The 26,936-nt window shown below is 50.8% G+C and overlaps 1 protein-coding gene across 1 annotated transcript in view; it reads left to right on the plus strand.

The window, feature by feature from the left end:
• The first annotated feature begins 15,060 nt into the window (after positions 1 to 15,060).
• Glp1r (glucagon like peptide 1 receptor) overlaps positions 15,061 to 26,936 on the plus strand; it is a 42,844-nt gene continuing 30,968 nt past the window's right edge. The window contains 3 exon segments of the mRNA XM_050143100.1: positions 15,061 to 15,439; positions 22,253 to 22,349; positions 23,994 to 24,101. Of these exon segments, the coding sequence (XP_049999057.1) occupies positions 15,362 to 15,439; positions 22,253 to 22,349; positions 23,994 to 24,101 (283 nt within the window). The 5' untranslated portion in view covers positions 15,061 to 15,361.

The raw sequence follows: 26,936 nt of genomic DNA on the forward strand, positions 1-26,936 counted from the left end.
CTCTCTCTCTCTCTCTTCAGATTTCCCACCTGGCTTTGCTCTGCTGAGTCATTGCCTGAAACAGTTTTATTCATCAACAAATAAAAGCAACACATATAACAGAAGGACGTCCCACATCACCAATGGATACTCAGGTATGAGTCAGAGTTTTCCTGAGAGGGAGAAACAGAGAATGGTCTTTTCCTAGAGGTCAGAGCTATGGGTCATGGGTGTGTTATCAGATGAGGTCATGGCTAAAGGGGTAGATGTGTAGCTATCATTAAGCCAGCCAGTGGTTGGGCCAGTAAACCAGGTATAATGGTGTACACCAATAATACCAGCCATTGGGACACACAGGAAAGAGACAGTCAGCAGGTAGAGGCCTCTACCACCAAGTTTCCTGACCTAAGTTCAATCCTCAGGACCCACATGGCTTGTTCCACAAGATCTGGGGTCTGGGATTGACCACAGCCAAAATTCAGCCACAGCAGTCTGGAGGTCTCCCCTCCAGCACCTCTCCCTCAATCCTGACACTGTCAGCTTTGGTCTTTTTTCCCCCGCATTAGTAAACAGTCCTGTTTGGAATTAATTCTGTGACTCAACCCTCTGAGGAGTCACCCACCACCTTCCCCAGGAGCAGGATGGGGAGGGGTGGGCACCTGAGCCATTAGGTGCTGCAGAGGCTCATCAGCTTTGTTTGCCATCTCGTTAGGCAAATGAGCCAGAAACCAAGGCATAAAGCACAAGGGGTAGGGGTGGGGGTGGGGCAGATACCTTTAAAACAGAAGAAAGTGACTCTGAGGCTGGCCTTGCGGAGGGAAGGGATGAGGTAGTTGACCCTTGAGCTAAGACTAGTGGTCAGACCTGAGTAACAGCAGGAGATCAAGAGCACAGGCCAACATGGGCTTCTGACTCATGGCCACAGCACAAGCCAGTGCGGCCCAGGAGAAGAGACCAGGGGAAGAATGGGAACTTCTAGGCTGTGCTCCTGCGGTGAGCGTGGGAGACAAATGTGGAGTCAGTCTTGGGTAGCGGTGGCACTTCACTTCCCACTGGATTCTGGGCACGACAAGACTGAATATACACTAAAAACTAGGCCCAAGGTCCTGGGGGTTCCAGCTGCTGAGAGGAGCTGGCGCAAACACCCCAGGGAGTCACTGTCTGTGTTTGTTTTTCTTTTATCAAGGGGAAAAGAGAGGCTCATCAAATGTCTTTCATGCATAAGTCAGGGAGGCAATTTAATCAGCCTGTGTTGGTTAGGAAAAGCAAAGAGACCAGGGTTGGAGGGATGGCTCAGTCAGTGAGGTGCTTGCTACCAAAGCAGAAAGACAAGTATAATTCCCTTGGAGGGGGGACTAAGCATGGTGGTATATGATCATAATTCCAGTGCTGGGGATGTAGAGGCAGATGGATATCTGGGACTTACTGTCCAGCTATCCTCAGGCCACTCAGAGACCCTTTTTCAACAAACAAGGTGGACTGGAGAGCTTGCTGTGCTTACAGAGAATCCAAGTTCAGTCCCCAGCACCTACATCTAGTGGCTCCCAACAGCCTGTAACTCCAGCTCCAGGGTATCCAATGCCCTCTTCTCGAATCCACAGGTGTACACACAGACACACACATATTCACGCGTGCACACATACACATGCACGCATGCATGAACTTGTATGCACATAAAAATAAAAGTACTTTATTTTAAAAAATAGATCCACACACGGTAGCGCACGCCTTTAATCCCAGCACTCAGGAGGCAGAGCCAGGTGGATCTCTGAGTTCACGATCAGCTTGGGGTACATAAGCAACTTCCAGGCCCGCCAGGGTTACACAGAGAGACCCTGTCTCCAAAATTAAAACAACGACCAAACAAAAGGTGGGTGGCCCCAGAAGAATGATTCTACTCAGGGCTGTCTCCTGACTTCCACACGTATGTCCACACTTGTGTATGTGTGCCCACACGCCCACACATGCAGAGGTGACTCAGAGGCTCCAAGGTGAGTATCTGAAGGGACTCTGGTTAGCTTGAGCGTGGCAAGCATGGCTCTGGCAGGCCTTGCCCTTCTCCCTCTGCTTTGGTAAAAACCAGTAGATTACTTTCCTAAAGCTAGCCCCAAGGTCTATTCCCTTATTTGACCATTTCCTCCTCCTGAGGCTTACTACCAAAGTCCAGCTATCAAAGTATTGAAATCCAGCATCAAAGGCCCCTAATTTAATTTGGTTCCCCTAATTAGCATGCCCAGTTAAAATGGAGCACCTCAGCCTAACATGGAGTTTCACCTTGTACTTTCATAAATTGCTATTTTCCTATGTGTCATGTCTCTTTCCTCTCCATCCAGAAATGGTCCTTTGACTGGACAAATACCCCTGCCCCTTTCCCTTGTTCCCTTCCTCTTTTCTGTCTTTCTGTATCTCCTGTCTTTGTCTCTTATTCCCTGCCTTCTGTCTCTCTGGGACAAATAAATCCCCTTTGTGTTGAGAACTTGGTCTTGGGGATCTTGAGCCGATACTTTTCTTTTTAGTGTCCCCTGGTGCTGGGATCCTGCCTGCCCCAAGAGTTCCTCATTCCTGAACCTGGACAACACAGGTAAATCTATATGATGACCTTTCTCAACCTCTAGTAGCTTTGAGAAGCTCAGTCCTCGTTCCCCTTGCCAAGACCAGAGCTGTTCTACGCCCTGAAGATGAAATACTTCAGGGGCTCTGCAATGGCTTCTCAGTGGACCAGAGCTGTGGGCTGAGGAAACCCCTTAGTTCTCATCTGATTGACACTGGCTTCTTTTGTTATCTGGTCACAGTGACTTTCTCAGCCTGGAGGAGGCTGACAGGCTCCCAAGTTATGCTCCTTGCAACACAACTTTTCCCTCTGGTTTCTGGATGTGTGAAGTGTGGTGTGTTCTCTTTTTCCCATAAGAGCTTTAATTCAGGGAAGAGAAAGCCATGGGCTCTATCCTCTTGTTCCATAGAAAAAGGCAGACACGTGAAGAACACGGGAGACGGGCGACAGAGGGAAGCCAGGTGGGTGAGGACAACTCAGCCTGCTTGTAGGCCTGGGGACCAACTGACACAGACCCGAGAGTCCCTCTCTGATCATGTGAACTGGGGCAGAAGTGAGAAGCAGATGACCCATCTAATGGCTGGCGGCTGCTCTGAGGGGATCTTCAGAAGGGCCCCCTGCCCAGACTAACTGTGGCCTTGTATCCAAGGTCACATTCCCGGCTCTCTAGCCTCCAAATCCCAGTGGATTTCCGTGATCCCCATCCAGTGTGAGTCTGGTAGGAGGCTCTGCTCCAAGAAGGCTTTGAGAAACCCACGAGACTTAAGAGTAGACCCTTCCTTCACAGTTCTCAGGAGCCAGACAGGAAAGACCTGAATCTCAGACTCCCAGCCAGTTGAAATGTCTCTTGTTAGGCCATACATTGTGGGCTGCCTTGTTATGGTTGTCCCCGAAGCTAAAGCCTACCATGCTGTGTCCAGAACTGGGGAGCATCTGGCCAGTTCCGGGACTTTCTTCTTGTCCAAAGGAAGATACAGATCCTACTTAGGGCACTTGACCATCTCCTCAGGGGATGCTTTCTGGCTCGTCAACCAGGTCCCATTTGTCCCCTCGGTTTTCTGTCACCTCTGCACTCTGGGAGCAGATGAAGGCCTGAAGCGTTTCTGGCTAGGGAAGCATCTGTCTGGAAAAGGGACAGAAGCTATTCTGTTCTCAGTTTTCAGTTCCTCCCTTAGTCCAGAGTTACCAGAACTCGGCCTTTACTTCTCTAAGTGACTGCGGGCAGATCCCCGTGCTTCTGGAACTCGAGCCCCCGCACCCCCAAAGGGGTTGCGATCTCGCTGACTTCTCTCAACAGAGGAGTCCCCTTTGCAAACGGTGTTCTGACACTTTGAAAATACAGCCTGCCGCAGCCCCTCAAGAGAGCAATAATCACTGTAGCTCAAGAGGTGGTAAATCTTGCCTGCTGTCTGCCCGGAGCTGGACAGGGCCCAGTACCTAGTAAGCTTGGCTGACTCAGGCAGTGGGGAGCAATGAGGATTGTCAGCGCACTGGGACAGCAGGGGAAAGGGCCCTTAAGTAAGGCAAGTCTCCTTGTCTGCTAGAACTGGGGGTCCTGGCAGCAGGCACCTGGCAGATAGAGCTATGGGCTAAGGTCCTCGGGCCTCAGCAGCCACACCCGCTGCCTTGCTTCGCCCGGGCACAGCTTGGGGCACTGGTGGCAGAGATGGAGGGTGCGGGTATAACTGCAGGGTTAGGCAGCTGTTGGCTGAGGACTTCACTGGCGCATTGGACAGGGGCTGCTTGTGACTGTGAAACCTTTCTGCAGTGGGGTCCGTGTGGCTTGTGGGGTCCTATGGGGTGCAGACTAGGTGGGTTTGCATCCAACTGCTCAAGCCGTGTTACGTTTCTTCCTTAGCCGTTCCGCGCCCTCATTTGTAAACACTGTGTGGCTCTGAGTGGGGGACAGTGGTGGTGCCGGCCCGAGGGAGGGGCTATTCTTGAAGGAGGTGGAAGAGTGAAGCCTTTGCCTGCAGGGCCATCTTTTGTCACCAGACCCTGTGCTCAGGAGCTGCAGCAAGCAGAAGGTGGACTGGGACTCTTACAGTCTTTGTGTCCTCTAGGGGGCAGATCTTCAGCTTCCTGGTGCCAAGCTGGGTGCTAAGCCTGAGGCCAGAAAGTGCTCGGTGAGTGTATTCTTTATCAAACTCACACTTCCCAGACAATGGGCCAGAATCAGAGGTTACAGCTGCACAGGAAATGGCTGGTCTAGATTTGAACCTATGACTGTCAGCCTCTAGGGTCTGTATATATGTTGGCGAGTCTAGATTTGAACCGGTGATGTCAGCCTCTAGGATCTGTAGGAATGGTAAGTATGTTTGCGCATGAGCTGATAGCAGGCTGGAGGACAACAGCTCCATCCGTGTCTTGTCACTTAGGAGGCAAATATGTGGTCTTGAACTTAGGGGAAGAGTTTATAAGGCTGTTACTTGGTTTGAACAACACCCCTAGCTTCTCTCTCCTCTCCTTTTCTTTCTAGCCCCCTCCTAAGTAGAAAGCTCTGCTTCAACTCCTGCCAGGCTCCTCCTGCAGACAGTGGGGCTTTCCTAGCTAGGGACAGGGAGGGTGGGTGGTCTGCTCTTAGCCTGAGGGCTTGCCAGCATCTCAGCCCCAGGGACACTGGCTGGTCACTCTCATTCACATCTGAGGACAGTCTGAGGGCTATCTTCATGGAAGGTGAGACCCCTTCAAAGGCCTCTGGAGAAGCCTCGGGCCTGAGGGTGAGGAGCAGGTGTTGCCACTTTGGGCTGTGGAAGGAGGAGCTCACCCCCTGGAGGTGATCACTAGTCCAGCTGGCGGGGTGGGGGCTGCTAGGTGCAAGCTGCCCGACACAGCAGCTTTGGGGGGGTTGGGGGTTGCCGTTCTGCTCTCATGAAGCTTTCCATGGGCGTCTCATCACTAAAGGGGGCGCGGCAATACAAGTTCATGGCGCTGTGTGAGACCAGAGCCCCTGAGAGCGCCCAATAGGCAGTAGCTGCTTTCATTTACAGTTGTCTGTCTCTCTGTCTCTCTATCTCCGTGTCTCTGTTTCTGTCTGTCCCCCTCTCTCTGTACATTTGAGTATGTGTGTATAGGCCAGAGGACTTGGGGTCCTGTTCCTCAGGAACCATTTATCTTTTATAAGATTTATTTTCAGTTGTGTGCGTGTGTATGTGTATTGTGTGTGTGTGTTGTGTGTGTGCATGCTCATGTGAGTGCAGTTGCCCCTGGGGGCCAGAAGAGGGCATCGTATGCGCTGGAGATGTAGTTATAGGCTGTTGTACACTATCTGATATGGGTGCTGGGACAAGAACTCAGGTCTTCTGCAAAAGCACCAAGTGTTCTTGGCTTTAGAGCCATCTCTGTGATCTTCAAAAAGAAGAAGGAAAGAGAGGAAGGAAGGAAGGAAGGAAGGAAGGAAGGAAGGAAGGAAGGAAGGAAGGAAGGAAGGAAAGAAGGAAAAAGGAAAAAAAAAACAGTCTCTTACTGACCTGGAATTCACCAAGTAGGCTAGACTGACTAGCAAGTGAGCCCCAGAAATCCTCTGCCTCCTCAGACCTGAGACGCCAGGGCCCACTACCACCCCTGCCTCTTTCCATGGGTCCTAGGGATTGAACTCAGATCCTCATTCTTGCAAGGTAAGTACTTTGCCAATTGATCCATAGTCCCATCCCCTCATAATTCTCACTAATTAGCAGACAGTGTTTCATCCGTTCAGATCTCCATCCTGAGAGAGTCATCCTTTCTCCCGCTCTAGGACGGCGTGCTGGCATTGTGGGGAAAGGATGGTGAGTTCTCGGGGCATACTCTGCCCTCTCTCCCAGCCCATCCATCTCTAGTAAGGGTTTCAGAACTTTCTAACCTGCTGCATACCGGGTAACTCCAGAAGGCTCGATCCCCACACGCCATTTGCAACAAGCGCCTGCCATGGGCGAAGCCCGTGCTGATATTAGATTTGCAGATTGTGAGTGAGGTCTGTGTTCACTCGAAGAGCTTGCAGTTTTAAGGGAAACCCACACAGATAGGGACAGCACTCCCAGGCTGGTTGCTCTGGATACTGACCTGTTCTCAACAAGTGGATCACAATTCCTTTGGGGTCAATTGACCATTTCACAGGTGACACCTTGAACCATCAGAAAACAGATATTGCTGGGCAGTGGTGGTGCATCCCTTTAACACTAGCATTCAGGAGGCGGAGGCAGGCAGATCGCTGTGAGTTCAAGGCCAGCCTGGTTTACAAGAGCTACTTACTGGTCAGCCAGGGCTGTTACACAGAGAAACCTTGTCTTGAAAAAACAACAAACAAACAACCAGAAAATACAGGTATTTACATTACAACTCATAAAAGGAGCAGAATTACAGTTATGAAGTAGCAATGAAAATAATTTTATGGTTGGGGAATCACCACAAAATGAGGAGCTGTATTAAAGGGTCACAGCATTAGGAAGGCTGAGAACTGAGATGCACAGCGTCCATAGGGGAACAAACTAAAGAGCACAGGGAACGTGGCATGACACTTCCATCACTGTATGATTCCGCGTGCCCTGATGGTGGTAGTGACATAAAGGACCAAGAACCCTGGGAAATGAGACGTGATGGACCCTGAACGCAGGGACTCCTGCACGGAGGCTCTGGGTCTGGGCGTGAGTCGGGGATCCTAGCAGAGATGTGTGTACACAGCCTTCCTGAGCTACAACTGCTGATGGGAGTAAACATCTATGTTGACAGAAAGAACACAGAGGGATGGGGTGAAGAATGGACTTCTAGGGAGGAGATGAGTAAGCATAAGGGAATCTCAGAGGGGTGTGTGTGTGCAGGAGAGTGGCCTGAGGAGGCATGAGAGGATAGGGAGAGAGGGAGGCAGGGACAGGCTCCAGCTGCCTTCTTGGAGCTAATGAGTTTGGAGGACTTGCTCCCAACCTTTGGGGAAACCAACAATGGTTTTATGAACAAATGCGATAAGGACTTGAGAGGGTTAATCCTCCAGGACCCTGGCTTAGGAGGGAAAGCCAACACGGGCCTGGAGCTTTTCTCACGGATGTGACAAAAATCACTAACAAAAAGCAACTTAAGGATGGAAGGGCTGATTTTGGCTCCCAACGTGGTCATGTGGAAAGAGCATTCTTGCTGCGGCGCCAGGGACGTAAATGCGCTGGGTTGGGAAGCCTAGAGAGACATGACATGCTGGTGCTCAGCTCACTTCGCCCTATCCGTGTAACCCGGGGCCTTTGCTCATGAACCGGAGACACGCCTTCACAATGAGTCTCCTCATCTCGGTTGAGATTCCGGGAGGGGCCTGAGAGATGGCTCAGTGGTTAAGAGCACTTGTTACTGACTCTTCCAGAGGACAGGAAGTGCTCCATTTCCAGCATCCATGACAGTCAGCTCATGCCTACCTGTAACCCCTGCTCCAGCATGTGCTCGAATACACACACACACACACACACACACACACACACACACACACACAAATATAAAAATCCTTAAAGCGCAAATTCCCTGGAGACATCCTCACAGACGTGCGCAGTTATTTCTAGGTGATTCTAAGACTAGTCACACGAACAAGATTAACCACGGCAAGCAGATTGCTATGAGCAAGGGATTTGACCTCTGACCTATTCAGAAGTAGCTTAGGAGCTAGGGAGATGAGTTCTCCGAAATGTCCTATGTACTGTTCAGGGAAACAACCATGGCTGCAGAAGGGCAGCAGACCCGGTCTCACCGCATCATCCTGAGACAGAAACTGGAGGGAGCCCGGTTACAGATGGAAGTAAGCTGGGCTAAAATCCTGCATCTGGACCCCAGCTTCCCTTGGTCCACGGAGAAGGTGACACCCCTGAGTCCCAGGATGGTGCATGCTGAGACGAGAAGCAGTGTCACAGCAAACACAGAAACTGCTGCATCCTCCGATTTTAAAGGGGGAACCAGGGCCCCTGCCTCTCCATGTGCAGGCAGACTGCCACCCCAGGTGCAGATGCTGATGTGAGGATACAACCACAAATGCTTTATTCTCATCTGGAAAATGTCCAAGAAGCTCTTGCTCCTGACCCACACCATTAGAAAATGAACCAAGAGAGGAAATAAAGTCAACATCGGGCACTTGATTGACAGGCATCTACCATGGGAATCTGGGGACTCCTGAGGGTAGGGCAGCACCCCTCTAAATTTGTTCTACTCTAAGGACGGCAAACCATGGCAACTGTTATAAAAGCAAGCATTTAACTGGGGCTTGCTTACAGTTTCACAGGTTTAGTCCATTAAGATCTGGCACTAGAGAAGCAGCTGAAAGTCCTACATCCTCATCCTCGGAAATCTGGCAAAGAGTGCCACTGAAGCCAACCCCCAGTGACACACCTCATCTAGTGAGGCCACGCCTCCTGATCCTTCTCAAGCAGCGATGACTAAATATTCAAATATATGAGCCTATAGGGGGACATTTTTATTCAAACCATCACAATCATTTTCTACTGACAGGGATACAATGTGACCAACCGCCTGCTGCCCCTGTAGTCATGCCCGCCCCAAAATGCCCCTCCCTGGAGATGGTTTGCATCCCCTCAGTCTAGGATCTAAGTAAATCTTTTCTTCCTTTGCTTCTTGTCAAACTTGGTCACAACGACAAGGAAATAGCTAACACAGTTAGGGATGATGGGTTAGTGGGCTGTTTCAGAAGTGGGTTTGCTCTCTGAGTTCTCTAGAAGAATGGAACTTGTAAAATGAATATATATATGAAAGGTGGCATGGAGACTGGAGAGGTGGCTCAAAGAGCACTGGCTGCTCTTGCAGAGGACCTGGTTTCAATTCCCAGCACCCACATGGTGGCTCACAACCATCTGTAATGAGATCTGGTGCCCTCTTGAGGCAGAGACCTGGTTAGTCAGTCATCCTCAACAACTTAGACCTTGAAACCCATTGTTGACAAGTTCAATAGAACCACCAAGCATGCTCCAGCATTGCCAGGACATAAACTTAATTCATTTTTTCCCACTTCAATTATTCTTATCAGGAAAGTTCCTCATGGGAGCATTGCTTCTATTCAGGTTGACAACCAAGATTAGCCCTCACACTCTCAAAGTCAGCGTGGTTAGGTATAGTGAGAACTTCCTATCTGTCAATGTGTGATACCTTTTGCCACTCAGGATACTGTGATGAAGGATGCCTGTAGTAAGGAGGCCTCTTGTTGATTCCTGGATGCTTAGCCCTGAAAAAATCACACAGAAACTGTATTACTTAAATCACTGCTTGGCCCATTAGCTCTAGCTTCTTATTGGCTAACTCTTACATCTTAATTTAACCTATCTCTGTTAATCTATGCATCACCATGAGGTCATGGCCTACCAGCAAAGTTTCAGTACATTTGTCTCTGCTGGCGGCTCCATGGCTTCTCTCCGACTCCATTCTTCTTTTTCCCAGCATTCAGTTTAGTTTTCCCTGCCTAGCTCTGTTCCCCTATAGTTCTGCTATAGGCCCAAAACAGTTCCTGTATTCATTAATGGTAATCATAGCATACAGAGGGAAATCCCATATCACCTCCCCTTTTCTGTTTAAATAAAAAGGAAGGTTTTAACTTCAACATAGCAAAATTACATATAACAAAACAAGTATCAAACAAGAATTATAGTTACAATATTTATATCTACTTTATCTTTTATCATAACTAAGGAAGACTATAACTATCAATTCTTCAACTCTCCATCAAAGACTCCAGAAGGATATAATATCACAGAAGTAAACAGGAAGTACATTGTAAGCAACTTCCAAAACTCTAGGAATGACAGTGACATCTCACTGCCTGGACAGTCACCCAAGGTTCTTCTGTACCGTTGGGGCATCCATCTTCAGCCTATAGGCCCATAGTATCTGGCAGACTTTCCCATGAAGCAGGAAATTTCAAAGACATGTCCACCTATATTGGCAGTTTGTCAGTCACTTTCTTCTGCGTCCTGAAGAATGTTTGGCAGACTCTTATGAAGCAGGAACCCTGAAGGATTGTCTCACCTTTAGGTAAGTTCAGCAGTCATTTCACTGCAGGTCCTGCATGTCCAACCCATCAAGCAGTCCAGGCAAGAGCAGTTTCTTGCCTAAATGGCTCACCAACTCCATAATGAGCCTCTTCAGTGCCCATCTTCCTCTTGAAGTAGACTGGTGCTGCCAGGAGCAGATGTGTCTCATTGTCATGAAAAGTTCTAAGTTCTTAAAACATTTTAAATGCCCTATTCTGTAGTCTTTGAAAGGCTTGAAGATTATCTATCTAATTGAAGTATATCTCTATATATCTAGAAAACCTAACACGACTACAAGCTTGACTATTATAGATGATTATCTATTAACCTATATTTCTTAATTATACGTTACATTTTTAAATGAGCTGCACAAACATAATACCTTAATCAAGATCAGAAATACATATACACAGTATAACAAAATTGACCTTAAATTTGTATCAATAAAGCAAGATCCATACCAATCCAAAGTATCTATCTCTATAGAATATCCCCCTTTAAATGTAAAAGAACATTTACAAGCAATATTTGGAAATATGGGCATAGTTCTGTTCAAACTTCTTCCTGCTGTTTACTGGGTGTAGCAATTTTTTGAGGAGTCTTCAAGGCAACCTTTCAGGGGTTCTTGGCCCATCAAACAATATTAGTCTGAAAGCAATCCACAGGTTCTCATCCTCTGTGGAAATAAAAGAAGAACCTCTTTTCCAAAGCAACATATTCTTAGACTCAATTTTTAAATTCAAGATACCTTTAAAATATATATTTTGGCTTTGTTTAGTAGTCCCCAGAATCAAATGTTTCTTTGCAGTCAAAAAAATTCAAAGATAATACAATAATATAAATAATCCAGACTCCCTGTGAATTTTCCATCTTTATGTGGCTTGTTTTTACTCTATTAATTTTCTTACAAGTTTAATATTTATTATCTTTACTCCTTTAGTCTGGGACTGTCTGTACTATGTCTCTTTAAAGACTTTGTTTTATTTTTTAAAAAGCCATTTACTGCTTTTTATAATTCTCTGTACTCTTTTTCCTCTCTCTCCCAAGCCTACATACATTTATCCAACACTTTGACCCATTTAGAGGTCTTTTATTTCTGAAACTGTCCTGTGTATCTGTAATTATTTTCTGTCCAGGAACACTTCTTAAAATGCTAAGCGTTTCTTAAAACTTAAGCTGCGACATTACTAGGTCAAATATGGTACTTCATGGTTGCCCCTCCCAGTCCAGCATAGTGGAGCCACTTGTGCCTCTGAGAGCCATGCACACCCCCACTTTCAGGCATACAGCCAGTCCACATTGCCATCAAGCAAGCCATAGCACACTGCTCATAAACAAACCCCATCCAAATTCTCTGTCTCCTGAAAGAGCCAGAGGTCATGCAGGCAGCATGACACAGAAAGCCAACATTTCAAAACGGCACAGCTTTCCTGCTACTGCTGAGTCAGGAAAACCTCTCTTAAAGGAGCCATGCCTCTGCTTGCTTCTAACAAACAGAGCCTACCCAAGAAAATGCTGCAAGCAAACTATGCTTACTTCTGTTCTTTTGTGTCTAGAATCAATTTTTAAGCTTTCTTGGGTTTTTATGTGGATGTAGTGCCCTACATTGGGCACCAATTTGTAGTAAGGAAGCTGTTTGTTGGGCCTGTCCGCTTAGCCCTGAAATAATCACACAGAAACTGTATTATTTAAATCACTGCTTGGCCTATTAGCTCTAGCTTCTTTTTGGCTAACTCTTACATCTTAATTTAACCCATTTCCATTAATCTGTGTCGTGGCCTACCAGCAAAGTTTCAGCACATCTGTCTCCTTGGCTTCTCTCTGACTCCACCCTTCTTTTTCCCAGCATTCAGTCTAGTTTTCCCTGCCTAGCTCTGTTCCCCTATAGCTCTGCTATAGGTCCAAAGCAGTTCCTTTATTCATTAATGGTAATCACATCATACATAGGGAAATTCCACATTAAATGCCATTAACTTTAGTTTCTTTCTTTACCCTTAAACTAGAATCAGGGTCCCAAATAATATTTTCTTCAAAGTGTACTCAGCCTTGCTTGGCAATGGGGTGACACATGCATTTAATCCCAGCACTTTGGAGGCAGAGGCAGGCAGATCTCTCTGAGTTTGAAGCCAGCCTGATCTTCATAGAGAGGTCCAGGAAAGCCAGGGCATTGAGACCTTGTCTCAAAAAAACAAGTATTTAGTCTGTGGTTATGATGTTATTAGCAATGGAAAGAAGACAGAGTAATAAAAGATACACTATTGTTGGGTGGTTGCAATGCACACTTTTAATCCCAGCACCCAACACTTGGTAGGCAGAGACGGGTAGATCTCTGTGAGTTCAAGGTCAACCTGGTCTACAAAGTGAGTTCCAGGCTATTACACAGAGAAACCCTGCCTTCAAAAACAAAAACAAAACAACAACAAAAAATACACTAACTTGGTGTGGAATATTTGTACACTGTGTGAAGATGTATTTTCTATGTGTGGTAGTTTGAACAGTTCAAATGTAATTGGTCCACATAATTCCATAATCTCATAAGGAGTGTCACTGTTAGAAGGTGTGACTTTGTTGGAGTGGGTATGGCCTTGCTGGAGGAAGAGTGTCACTTTGGGGGTAGGCCTTGGGCTTTCATAGACTCAGGATACTGCCCAGTGTGTCAGTCGACTTCCTATTGCCTCTGATTCAAGATGTAAGAACTCTCAGCTCCAGCACCACATCTGCCTGCATGCCGCCATGTTCCTCGTCACGATGGACTGAATCTCTGAACTGTAAGTGAGCCACCACAATGAGATATTTTCTATTTAAGAGTTGCCATGGTCTTGGTGTCTCTTCATAGCAATAGTAAACCCTAACTAAGACACTGATGGGTGTAATAGAAAGCTGACTGGCCAATGGCTAGATAGGAGGTATAGGCGGGACTTGGGGGCAGAGATGAATCTAGGCTCCTGAGAGACACCAGGAGATACAGAAGAAGCAGGGTAGGCGATATGTGACAGAACATAGGTGAATAGAAATGTTCTAATTTAAGTTATAAGAGGTAGTTAAAGCCAAGCTTTCATAATGAATAATGAGTCTCAATGTCATTATTTGGAAGCTAACTGATGGGACAGAAATAGACTCACTACAAACTGTGCCCACAGCCGGGCGGTGGTGGCTCATGCCTTTAATCCCAGCACTTGGGGAAGCAGAGGCAGGTGGATCTCTGTGAGTTTGAGGCCAGCTTGGTGTAAAGGTATGTTTTCCAGCCTCTCTTGGGGCTAGGGGTGACTATGGGAATAAATTCTGACCAGTAGGTGCAGAATTGATGGTTGGTATGTTAGGATGTGTCCCTGTGGGTAATCAACTGGTTCTTTCTTGCGGACTAAACTTTGGATGTCATGATTGGGTCTAGAGCAAGCCACTTTGTGTCATTTAGATAAATGCCTGGAACCAGGGAACCTAAGATATCTGGAGACCCTGATGGTCAGAGAATAGCTACTCATTCCAAGCTAGCTGAACCTCCAGCCTTGCTTTCTATAAAGTCCCAGTTACATAGTTTTGGGGGGTGGGATTTTCTTTATCCACACCTCAACAGCCTAAGCCTGTGTGGCACACAGAGGGAACCTGTTTGACCTCTGGGTGGAGTGAGAACAAGAGACTCAGGAGTCAGAGGCAGCCAGAAGGGCGCCACCGCCCCCTACCCCCAATGGAGCCTGCAGGCTCCTCCTCCTGGGTGTTTCCCTCTGAGGATGGAGTCCTGGATGTGCAGTCCCCTGTCCCTCAGGCCGTTGAGAAGTTCTGTGTTCTCCAAGAGGTACCGCTATGCTCAGTATCTCCCTTTCCTTCTAGAATGGTCCAGACTAGCCCCTGGCAGGTCCAGGACGAGGTAGAGCCATACTCAACTTTCCTTCTTGGGAAGGGGTGTCCTCTTGTCCTTGTTTCCTCAGAGGGTTAGTTGAACCCTCTCTGCTTGCCTGGTCATGAGTTGAATTCTCCCCACCTGTCCTGTAGGCACGGGCAAAGGCAGGGAAAAAGACAGACACGAGTCTGCACAAAGCAGGAAGACAGTGATGTGCACACGGAATGCCAGTCAGGATGCTCACTATCCCACCTGCACAAGGGGTATAGTAAGTAGCAGGCCCAGAGGCTGCAAAGGCCAGGCAGGGAACATTCGGAAAGTTCTAGAAAGACAGACCTCCAGCCTCAATCCTCTCCATCCTGCAATTTCTAAAGTTTCCAGATAGAAAGGAACCCAAGGACCCTGCTTGGATCTTCTCCCAATCCCCACAGCCTTGACTCCCAGGCCTGCCCATAAGGCTGCACTTGGGATGAGGAGGGGACTGGGGTTAGTAGGTGGCTCCACTCGGTGGATCTTTCTTTCCCAGTCACTAGCAGCCAGTGGGATACTCTTTCCAGGAGAAATCTGGTACACATAATGACCTTGTACCAATCCTACACTTTCTCCAGCCTCAGTTTCCTTGGTGGGGGCGTGGCTTTCCTTAGTTGAGGGGGAGCCTGCAAGAGATGGGGTGCGGGGGTGGGAGGCGGGCCCCACTGGTCGCAGCGAGCTGCCCAGGCGCAAGCACCGCGGGCGCTCAGAGCTGGTGGCTCTGCTCCTGCGGTTCCTAAACCTGAGTGGTGCCTGCAGGGAGCGCAGCGGCAGGCACCTCTTGGCCCGGGACATTGGTGGCTTGTCTGGCCCCCCGGCCTCCAGAGACCCGGGCGGAAGACGTCTGGGACCCCGCCCGGTCCCTCCCGCGGGCAGGCGGGGCGGCCCCACATCGGACTCCTCCCCCGCAGCCCGGCAGGGATCAGTCGCGGTGCGCGGTTCCGCAGGTGGCAGCTATGGTCCAGTCCTGAGCGCCCCGCCATGGCCGGCGCCCCCAGCCTGCTGCGCCTGGCGCTCCTGCTGCTCGGGGCGGTGGGCAGGGCTGGTCCCCGCCCCCAGGTGAGTCCCCGGGACCCCGGCGACAAACGGGAGGGGGATGCTGCGGTGTTCTGTGGGCGCTGGGGCTAGCGGAGGGGCCCTTGGACTTGAGCGAAACTCCAGGACCCCAGACAGGGGAAGTGCAAGGTTGAAGGGAGAAAGGGACTGAGGAGTTGGGAGGCCCAGGTGGGGAATGGAAACCAGGTGACTACGCTCGTCCTGACAAGACGCCCCGCTTCTCGGCCACCACTCCTCTGCCAGGGCACCAGCTGCCCCACGGTTGCCTTGCTCTGACTTCTGCGACGCATCTTTGTCCTTCTTAACCACTTTTCCAACTCCTTTTTCCAAAACCTACCGGCCCTCTGCCTTCCTTCTGTACCCAGGCCCCCTGTGGTGCCTCCCCTACACTCGGGTTCTCTGTTCTCTTGTGTGTGTGTGTGGGGGGGGGTTGCCCAGGAATCTCTGGAGGGCTGAAAAGGCCTGGTTGTGGAAACCTAGCTCCTTTCCCCCATTCTTGGCCCCTCGTTACAGTCTTTGACTCAGCCCCAGGGACCCTGCCAGTGGCAGCTTGTTGTCCTTCCTGATGACCTCCCAGGTGGCACTGGATTGCCACCCCCACCTCAGCCTCTGCAGCAAGCATGCAGCAGGTTCCCTGCGCCTTCCGAATCACCCAGGCTCCACTAACACCCATTCCAGGCCCCCTTTGATTAATAACCCACCAGAAAGCATACTGGGACACATAGGAACATCCTACCTCCTTGATGTCCCTAAAGAATAGGTTGCAGTTGGACTCTTGAGGACTCTTCTCGGGCTCTGTCTCTGTCCTGTCTGTGTGTACTGCCCCAGGCCCTTGCCCTGCCTGGGCATGATGGGTCAGTTGCTTGAGGGGAGGGTGGTTGTTCAGAAGTGCCAGGACACCCCGGAGCAGAAGAGGGCCAGGCCTGTGCAGTGTCCTGTGTAATGAATCCTTTGCCCATCATCTGTGTCCACAGCCAGACCTAAAGGACTGAAACCTTTAGGGAGTGGGCCATAGGCTTGAACTTGGCCTGAAACAGGAGAGGGGCAAACTTTACCTTGGCTGATAATCCAGTTGTGAGCAGATGTGCCTTCCCAGGAAGATGCCAGCACTGTTTCAGCCCTCACGTCCCTTTCCAGCTGAATCCTCTCCCTTCCTCCCCCTGTTCTCCAGGGCCAGCTGATCCCAAGAGACACCTTCCCCAGGCCCTGGCACCGTCCTCACGGTTTCCCCACAGGCCGTGGCTTTCCTGGTGACATTGGGACCTTTCCAGTGCCACAACTGCAGATCCACTGCTGAGTTCCCTCTTGGGAGCCTGGAAAGTGGGGGAGCAGGGAGCTTCCTGCTCCAAGGCTGCTGCAGGCCAAGTTTGAAGATCAGGTTGGGGATAAGGGAGAAGAGAGGGCCAAACTTGGGGCCGGCCCATCTTCTCCCCTAAACCCCCTTGCCCAGAAGGCTCCCTGAACCTCCTTACATCGTGTTACTTTGCAGCCCTGGTTCATAGCAGCACCTGGGTGGCAGAAAAATCAGGCAGCCAGCGAAGAGGCATGCTGGTGCTTTGGATGGGGCGCCCTTGCTATGGGGCCACTGACATCCCCCACTGCAGCAGAGGGCCGGGTGACAGGCTGCTTTGAGGTTAGATTGCAATCATTCCGACATGACCTCATGAACACACAGGAGACTTGAAAGGAAACCTTGTGGTTTACACTCTGTCGGTGAGGTCAGCAAGATTAGAATGTCTCCCTTCATGTCACTCATGTCGAGGTGAGTGCTTAGAAACAGGGTTCCCTAGGCGATATGGTCCAGCAGCTTAGGAACAGGGAAGCAAAGCTTGTAGGCCCCAGCTCTGGGCTCACACCTTCCTCCTGGGGCGGGGGGAGGTGGGGGGATGGGGAGAAAGGATGAGAGAGCAGGTCTGGCGAGGCCAGAAGTTACACTTCCTTGCAGGATGAGGGATGGCTGACCTGAGTTCTGAAAAATGTGACCTGGGCTACTTGAGCATAGTTTCTGGGAAGGACCACTCTTCTTCCTTGTTCCTTTCTACCCAGGGACCCTCCACAGGGGAGCTGGGCTACTGAAAAGATGGGCAGAACTTTGACACTTGAAGTTCCAACCAGATGGAGCTGGGTTCTGGTGTCAGCCCTAATCTTAGCTCTTCAGCAGGACCCTTGATGATCTCAAACCCCAGTTTTCTTATCGGCAAGACAGGGACTGCAGGATCTGTTATTGGGGGGGGGTGGAGGGGCACGAGGGGAGTAAAGCATTGAAATGGCAGCTTGAGGCCTCTGGGAGAGCTGTCTGTTGGAACCTGGCCTTTCCCCAGGCTGGAGAAATAGAGCCTGGAGCAGGATTGTTGGAAGCCCCTGGCCTCTGCACTCCAGCAAAGGGGAGTGGAGGCTGAGGCTACGGCTTGACCTGGGTGGACTTTGTCCCTGGTTGGGCTTCCTTCCAGACAGGGACCCGGCATAGGGCCGGCCAGGAGCAGCCAAGAAACCACAACACATCCTGTCCTCCAGTGCCTGGTCTGAGGAAAAGCAGGTCCTTCATTTATTGCACCTGTCTTTCGGTGAATTTCTGTGTGTGTGTGTGTGTGTGTGTGTGTGTGTGTGTGTGTGTGTGTGTGTGAGAGAGAGAGAGAGAGAGAGAGAGAGAGAGAGAGAGAGAGAGAGAGAGAGAGAGAGAGAGAGAGAGAGAGAGAGATGTGTGTGAGAGAGAGAGAGAGAGAGAGAGAGAGAGAGAGAGAGAGAGAGAGAGAAACAGAGACAGAGACAGAGAGACAGAGATGCATGTGAGGAAGAGAGAGATTGGGAGATAGGTATGCAAGGTGTACAAGCCCGTTTTTCAGCGCGTTTGTTCGGGACAGCCTGGATGAGAGTCACCATATATACAGTAACACATCAGCATATAATCACATGTCCGCGAGAGGGGGGAGGGTATCCTGCCTGTTAAACTGTGCTTTGGGGAGGGTATGGGATTGTTATGCCAGCCTGATGAATGAGTGGGATCTTCTGATGTGTGTCCATGTAGGAGAGAGGTACTGTGCTTGTGCCAGTGTTTATGTGTATGATTGCATGGGTCAGGTGTGTGTGCATGTGTGTTGGTCAGTGTTTCAGCATGTGCCTATGTGTCTGGAAGTCTGTGATGTTGTGCGAATAGAATAGAAGACTCCATGTCGGGGTCTCAGCACTGGGAACATCCCTGAGGGTTTGCGGGGTATTGGCGTGTGACAGTGTATCTCTGAGAAGGTACCTGAGTCTGAGAGACGATGCCTGCAGCTTGCCTTGCTCTGCCGCTTTCCTCAGCTACCTCAGGAAGGACCTTAAGGAAACAAAACATGGACACAAAAATTCAGGGCTCAGCAAATGGAAGCATGATCCAGGCTCTGAGAGGGACCAGAAGAAAAGTGTGCCATCCTGGAAGGAAATGGCAGAGAATCTGCAAGGCTAAACCTTGGGGGCTTTAGCCCTCTTTGCTCCTTCTGAGGGCCCCAACTCTTTCCTTCCTTCCTCTTCAGTGGTCAGGTGAGACTGAGCCCTCTTTTCTCCTACACCTCAACCCAAATGGTTCCCAGCAAAGAAGAAGCCCTGGTGCACACGCTCATGCTGAGCCTGTGACATTGAGGCGGGTGCCCTGTACCAGGGTGCAGGCTGTGGACGGAGCAGATGGCAAGCACCGTCTGCAGGCTCTGAGCTCCTTGGTGTTCCGTTCTGCATCTCTTGCTACTTCTCCTAGGGACGCCCCCTCCTGACTGTCCCTTCCACCTGGGCATCAGTCCACCTTTTTTTCAAAAGTGCTGGTCCTTGGAAATACTAGCATGTCCTGACCACTGAGGCTCCAGACCTGTTGTCCTAACCAGTGTCCCTGCCCTGGGACAGCCATGTTAGTTTCTCCCTTCTAGGAATTTATTGAATTTAGAAGGAAGACCCCCAGATTCAGGAAGCCAGGTTTGGGGTTCCAGCCTGTCTTCTACACCCTGGAATCCTCAGGACCAGCCTCTTCCATGTGCCAGGGGCCATTGTCAACAGCAGCTTAGCTGTCATGGCCCTTGACACATGCATGGACTCTTGTTGCTCCTTTTCACACAAGCAAGCTGAGGCTAGAAGCTTAAATATGTGCAGGGTCACAGACCTGAATAATGGGAGAGCTGGAGGACCAAGTACAGATCTGACCCCCAAACTAGAGTTACTCACTGTCCACTGTCCTCTTTGTCCACTGGGCTCCAGGGCCTGTTGCACCCAGCAGCTCCAGACTCAACCAGGCTTATCCCAGATCCTGTCTCGACTACCATTCTCTTGGCCCAGGAATTGCCCTGGTCATCTCTGTGGGCGAGACTCTCAGGACAGGGTCCGCCTACCATCTTCTCTACACACCACCGTCTACAATGGACACTCTATGACTTCGGGGGGTGTTGCACAAGTAATAAAAGTTCAGATACAGATGTTGACATTCAACCTGAAAACCAGAAAAGCAAAGCAAAGCAGCCACTGACTCATACCTCAATTTCAGTCCTAAAATGGCGATCCTGCCTCCAGGAATCTCAGAATGAGACTGAGACTGAGAGCTGTCTCCTCCTGTCTTATAATCCTCTCTAGTGCTGGGATTAAGGGCATGCATCACTACTGACTGGTTTCTATGGCAAACTAGTGTGGCTACTGGGATTAAAAGTGTGTCTTTATCACTACCTGGTCTGTAAGGCTGGCCAGTATAGTATGGCTGTTTTACTTTTCTGATCTTCAGGCAAGCTTTATTTATTAAAATACAAATGAAATGCCATTATGGGGGCAGGGGGAGGTGAATCAAAGTCCTGTCCTAGCAGAGCCCCGGTCTAAAGTGAAGTTTCACGTCTTTGCTCTGCTCCTAGTCATTGTCCAAGTCAAAGCCTCTTTGCAGCTCTCAAGGTCCTGTTTCCAGCTGCCAGCCCTTCCTCTCCACTGGGAGATGCTGGTTCCTTGGGTCTCCTCTCACTCCCCACTAAGGCACACCTGCTGCCCCAGTTCCCAGCAATGACCCTGCTTTCTGCCACTTCTACTAAGAGCAGACATTGTGGGATTCCTCCCCTTGTTGCCTGCCCTCACCTGCCCCACGGACTTCAGGGCAATGAGAACAGAGGAGGAGGGAAATAGGAAAGGCCGTGGGGGAGGTGGCCCCAGTCCACCGTGATTTAGTCCGATGACTCTGCCACCCCTCAGCAGTGGCTTCAGTCACAAACCACCTTTGCTGTTGGCACATTCAATTTCCTTTTTTTCTTTTATTTTTATTCTCCAAACAAATGCTGCTGACCTTTGCTCCTAGAAGAGCATGTCCATCAGGGCAGGTCACCAGCACACTTCCCCCAGAGATGCTGGTGGCATTCAGAGCAAGCTTGACCTCTTCCTGTTTCTGGAAATTTCCGTGTCACTAGGAACAAGCACATGTCACTGTGTGTTGTTTTGTGGTGATGTCATAGGAACTAGGACTCTGCTCAAACCAGGGCAAGCTCACCCAGATATCTCATCTGTTGTGTGTGTGTCGGGGGTGGGGGGTAGGGGGTGGAGGTGGAGGTGCACTGGAGTTTTGGGGATCAGGCACCTGAAAATGAGCCATTTCATGTCAGCACCTGTGTGCATCTTGTGGTTTCAGAAAGTGAACTTCTGGGTTGGAGAGAAGGTTCACTGGGTGTTTAAGTCTGACAATGAGTTCGGTCCCCAGAATCCCACGTGGTTGTAAGGAGAGAACCAACTCCCACTGGCTGCCCTCTGACCCCCACATTCACGATGCACACGTGTGCTCTTTGTGTGTGCACCCATACACATGCATGCACTCATATGCAAATTTAATTGCGTATAAATCCTAGCTTTAATGCAAGGGGCTTTTTGTTCATCTTGACATCTATCACTTCTAAATGGGTAATATTTATAATCTGTAAGGCTGTTTGTGAAAAAAATTAAAAGGCACTTCAGCTCAAGGCTGGCTAAAGGGGACAGCCAGAAATATGCAGGGGGTGGGGACGTGCTCAGTGGAGAGGGTCTGTTGGAGCTCAAAAACCAGTGCTGTTGAACGTATTTAGGTTCTATCCCTCTGTTGCAGGCAGGAGGACATCTCTCAGTGCAGACACAACTTCAGGGTTCTGGACCTTTCTGTCTCCACCCTTCCCTTAGCACCCCTTATCCTCCTGAGGCTTAGAAGCCAGGCTGCACATCAGATCTGCATCGTGTTAGACACTGGGGCATGGGAGGGTCTGTGGCCCTCCTATGGCCGGCCGCGGTTAAGTCTGGCAGGGGGAGTGGGTGATAATTTTGCCTCCTTTATAAGTCCTCAGAGTGATTACATCCTGCGTCCTCGGGTGTCCTACATCCCTGGGTGTTGCAGGTTAGCCACTGAGCTAGGTGGCTCTGTGTACCAGCCTTAGCTCTGCTTCCTGAGATGCTGTGTGCTTTTGATGAAGTCTTCTCTTGACTCTCCTGGAATGGTCGGAAGCAAGACAGCTCCTGCATGGCCAAACATCAGGAGAGGAGGAGCCCCGGGCTATGATGCAGCCCCGTCCCTCAGCAAGTCTCTCCTTGCTGAGGGTAGATGAAGGGCAGATGGGACCACGAATGAGTCACAGTCTCCCTCTGCCCTCTCCTTCACCCCACCTCCTTAAGAATTGATCCTTTAGACACTTCTTGGGACTTCTACATGTCAGCCTTGCACGGTCCCCTGGGTCCTCAAAGTGGCAGTCACTGGTGGGCTTCGGTCCCACCGGTGGAGATTAAGAAGCCAAGAGACTGGGAGGAGGTAACTAGGACTGGAAGGGGCTGCTGGAGCCACGGGGCCTCCATTTCTGCTTCTCCTCTTAGGGCGCCACTGTGTCCCTCTCAGAGACAGTGCAGAAATGGCGGGAGTACCGACGCCAGTGCCAGCGATTCCTCACTGAAGCACCACCTCTGGCCACAGGTGAGTCCGGGCGAGCCCTCACGCCTGTACCCTGCACTCCGCACAGCTCCGGGCACGCTTTGATGATTAAGTCCATAGCTGGTGTCCCTTGTCTCTCTCTAATGCGTCTGCCTGGGCCTCTCTCCTGGTGACCATACCGCATCTTCAAGGAAGCGCCTTCCTGCCCCCTTCCCACCAGTTTTCCTGCAGGCAGCTTTGCGGGTACTATTTTCTTGCTGTCTTTTACCTCTCGAGCGGAGGCCCCTCTTTCCATTCTGTGTGCTCCTCTGCCCCTCCTTAACTGTGTATATAGACCGAAAGCCCAGCAGACACATCTATTCAAGCACATCTTTGTTTTTTTGAGACAAGATGTCATGTAGCCCAGGCTAGCTTCCAGCTTACTGTGTAGCTCTGAATGCCTTTTAACTCCTTAGCCTCTACCTCCCAAGCATCAGAATACCCTACCCGTGGACCACTACATCTGGCTTATGCCGTGTTGAAGACTGAACCCAGGGCCTTATGCATGTTAGACACACATTCTGCCAACTGCCAACTGAGCCAGCAGGAGTAAATCTTTTGGGGGAGTTTCTAGGGTGGTTTAAAGATAGTTGGAGCTAGCTGGACTTGGGTTCAAATCCTGATCATCAAGCAACCTGGGGAAGGTTTCCCTCCCATCTGTGAAGAACAGCTCACAAATGGCTGATAGGAGATGTCTGTTGAGCCCCTACTGTGGTCCTTCTGCGTAACACATTATAACAAAGCTCTGTGGATCAGGGGTGCCTGCATTCCACCAAGGACATAGAGTTGTTAAGGAACTTGCTTAATGTCCTGTCCCTGACGAGTAACAGGGTCCTTCCTTGGTCCCTGCCCCATGGAGAGGGTGCTCAGAATCCAGTGAGCCCTGTGTGGGGAGTGCTCCTCATCCAGTGAGCCCTGTGTGGGGAGTGCTCCTCATCCAGTGAGCCCTGTGGGGAGAGTGCTCCTGGTCCAGTGAGTCCTGTGGGGAGAGTGCTCCTCATCCAGTGAGCCCTGTGTGGGGAGTGCCCCTCATCCAGTGAGTCCTGTGGGGAGAGTGCTCCTCATCCAGTGAGCCCTGTGTGGGGAGTGCCCCTCGTCCAGTGAGCCCTGTGTGGGNAGGACATAGAGTTGTTAAGGAACTTGCTTAATGTCCTGTCCCTGACGAGTAACAGGGTCCTTCCTTGGTCCCTGCCCCATGGAGAGGGTGCTCAGCATCCAGTGAGCCCTGTGTGGGGAGTGCCCCTCATCCAGTGAGCCCTGTGTGGGGAGTGCTCCTCATCCAGTGAGTCCTGTGGGGAGAGTGCTCCTTGTCCAGTGAGCCCTGTGGGGGGGAGAGTGCTCAGCACCCAGTGAGCCCTGTGAGGAGAGTGCTCCTCATCCAGTGAGCCCTGTGGGGGAGTGCTCCTCATCCAGTGAGTCCTGTGGGGAGAGTGCTCCTCGTCCAGTGAGCCCTGTGGGGAGAGTGCTCCTCATCCAGTGAGTCCTGTGGGGAGAGTGCTCCTCATCCAGTGAGTCCTGTGGGGAGAGTGCTCAGCATCCAGTGATCGCTCAGCACAAGTTGGGGGAGCAGCTTCCCATGGTTGGGGAGAAGATAGGAAGGAAGAATGGGTGACAAGGGACTGAAGGACTGCTCTGCCGCCTCTACAGGCCTCTTCTGCAACCGAACCTTTGATGACTATGCCTGCTGGCCAGACGGGCCCCCAGGGTCCTTTGTGAATGTCAGCTGCCCCTGGTACCTGCCCTGGGCCAGCAATGGTGAGTGTCCCCTTCCCTATTCCCAGGGCTTTGGGGCAGGATGGAACAAGGTCTCCCTTCTTCTGGGCCCAGTTCCTGTAGCCCAGAATGTCCTCAGGCCCCATGGAAGGTGGAGCACCCTTTGATGGTGGTTGGATAGCCAACATTGGCAGGTGTCGGAACTGCCTGGTGTCCTGTGTCTGATGCTTGTGCAGCAGGGGTGGGATACAGCTTAAGACAGAAATGAGACCCTTCTGACCTAGCAGTCAAAGGAGCCAAGGATATGGGGGATAGGAAGAAGGAAGAAGATACCCAAGGAGTGTCATTGCATGGTGTGTGTGCGTGTGTGCATGTGTGTGTGTGTGTGTGTGTGTGTGTGTGTGTGTCTGTCCATCCTAGAGTTGACACCTCAGCTCTTCCTGACTCTTTTAAAGGTTCATGGGCAGTAGTGCTCGAGGGCATTGTGGGCTGGCCCCTCAGACCTTGTCAAGCCCACTGCTGCCTCCAGGGGAGACTACACTGGGAAAAGTATGACGTGGTGGGATTCTCTTCCCACAGAACCATCCAGAGGGCCAGGGTGCCCTTGACTGCAGTGCTAATTTACATGGCTATTGCTCCATCCCAGTTCCCATGCTAAGGGTCTGTGGGACATAATGAGGACAAGCATTGTTGCTGCAAGAAGTCTCAGACACGCGCGTGTCCATGTGTATTCATTCATTTGTGTGGAAGTGCATGTTTATGCACAGGTGTGGGGTCCACAAGTACGGTCCTCCATGTAGAGACTGGAGGTCAACTTCGGGTTGCCCTTGCAGACTGTCCTCCTTGTTAACGCATCCTGGGGAATCTGCCAGTCTCAGTGTCCCCAGCACTGAGATCACGGGCACATGCTTCTTCCATGGATGCTGTGGGACTCAGCTGAGGTTCTCCTGTCACATGGCAAACACTTTACAGACTGAACCATTTGCCCAGCCCAGCAAAAAGAGATTTCGTAAGTTAATGATGGCCGGTACTTAGCGAATATCTAACCCTTCAGTCCTGGACTAACTGCTGTCTGGGGGATGTGCTTGCCTAGATGAGGAAACTGGGGTCCCGAGAGATTTAAGTCTCTTGTCCCAAATGAGGTAGTGACTGCTGGAATCCTGAGAACCTAGCCCTTTTCTAGGCTGTTGTCCTTAGCAGAAACCAGCCTGCGAGCAAGCATAGGACTGAGGTCAGGCTTATGAAAAGGGGTCTTCTTGGAGGAGGTGGCCTGGAGGGACAGACATGAACTTCCCCTTAGCATGAAGTACAGTCTGATGGGGCTTGGGCTGGTCTTCTAGAGAGGCTCACCCATCTCTCCTGGGGCTACTCTAGACAAACCAGGACCTGCAAAAGGCAGGCTCCAAGTGGATCAGCCACCCTTCACTCAGAATTCCTCTACATGTTGCCTGTTGACAGGCAAGACACCCATTCGATCCTGCCCATAACTCTCGCAGGCAATGAATCCCATTTTCCCTCCCATTGACGAGGAAGCTGAAGCCCAGAGATATGGCATGGCTTTTCCAAGACTCACAGCTAGCTGGGCTTAGCAGACCCGGGCATCAGTCCAGGAGGTTGGGTTAGTCTCTGCATTTCATTGTTTAATTGTTGAGCCAGGCTTCCTGGGGAGCTGGGCAGTGCTGCACGTGCATGTGGCCCTGGGTCTGGAGGCAGGTGAGTGGCCTGAATGACCTCCGTCCACTGGATACACATTAGTAAGGGCAAAGCCATCCTGCCCTTTCCCTCTGAGACAGGCAAGCCCCGTGGCTCTGCTTGTTGACGACCCCAAGGGCTGTGTGGTCAGGAGCAATTCCTAGACCTCTCTGTGCTCTGGTCTCTTTGCTCATTTGGGAGCTGGGATGGAGCCAAGTGATGTGGATGGGAGAGGATTGGATATCCTTGGGGGGAAAACCAAGTCCATTCATTTTTCCCACCCGCTCTCAGTCCCTTGGCAACTTCCTGCACGGCACACACGTTCGCTGCCTCGAAGATTTGGGACCTCTGCTCGGGCATCCTAGCTAAGCCCCTAGACCCCAGGGAGCCAGGCATGGGACAGAGCCTATCACTCAGCACTAAGCGCCCCCAGCTCTGCCTGCGCTTGCGGCTCCATCCATCACCTTTAATTTTATTTGAGCAGGAAATAGGTCCTGGTGGTGCCCGTTTATGAGCGAACACGGTTTTATTGCTTTCTCCATGAAGATAACGGCCTCTGCACAGGCCCCCTGCCAGCCACCTTCCCTCCCTTCTCGCCAGGCTAATTTACTCCCCCCCCCCCTTTTTTTTGGACACCCAGATCATCAGCTCTGCCTCCCCTCTCCTGTGCTGGGGACCCACAGAGACACCCACTGGACTCACACAGTGCAATCACCATACTGGAGGGGCTCCCTCACCCCACCCAGGGCTGTGGGGAATGAGGAAGGGGGCACCTCTGGAGCCTTCTTAGCCCATCTTGGGGAGCAGCTGGTGGCGATGCTGGGGACAGGGAGATGACAGGCAGGCGTTGTCTCTAGCGGGCACTCTAGAAAACATGCCCGGTGGGGATTTGTGAGAGCACTGGAACAGACAGAGCTGAGCATCCCCGAAGGCCCGATGAGAAAGGGAGGCTTGTGGCCAGAGGTCCCCATGATGACTGGAGTTAGGGTAAAGAGACCACCAGCAGGGTGCCCACAGAGGGGCGAAGCTATGGCCAGAGAGCCCCAGATGCCATCAGGGTAGGGGTGAGAGAGCCATGCCCAGATTCTTTCTCCCTCCTCCTGGTGTTTTCTGCCGGTGTCTCCTGTTGACCAAACCCAGAATGGAGGGCAGGAATTGTGTGGTACAACACAGAGGGAGTCAGCC

Source organism: Alexandromys fortis, unplaced genomic scaffold (assembly GCF_014885135.2).
Source record: "Alexandromys fortis isolate MF-2015 unplaced genomic scaffold, M_Fortis_MF-2015_v1.1 scaffold_9, whole genome shotgun sequence".
In the NCBI taxonomy this organism is placed as follows: domain Eukaryota; kingdom Metazoa; phylum Chordata; class Mammalia; order Rodentia; family Cricetidae; genus Alexandromys; species Alexandromys fortis.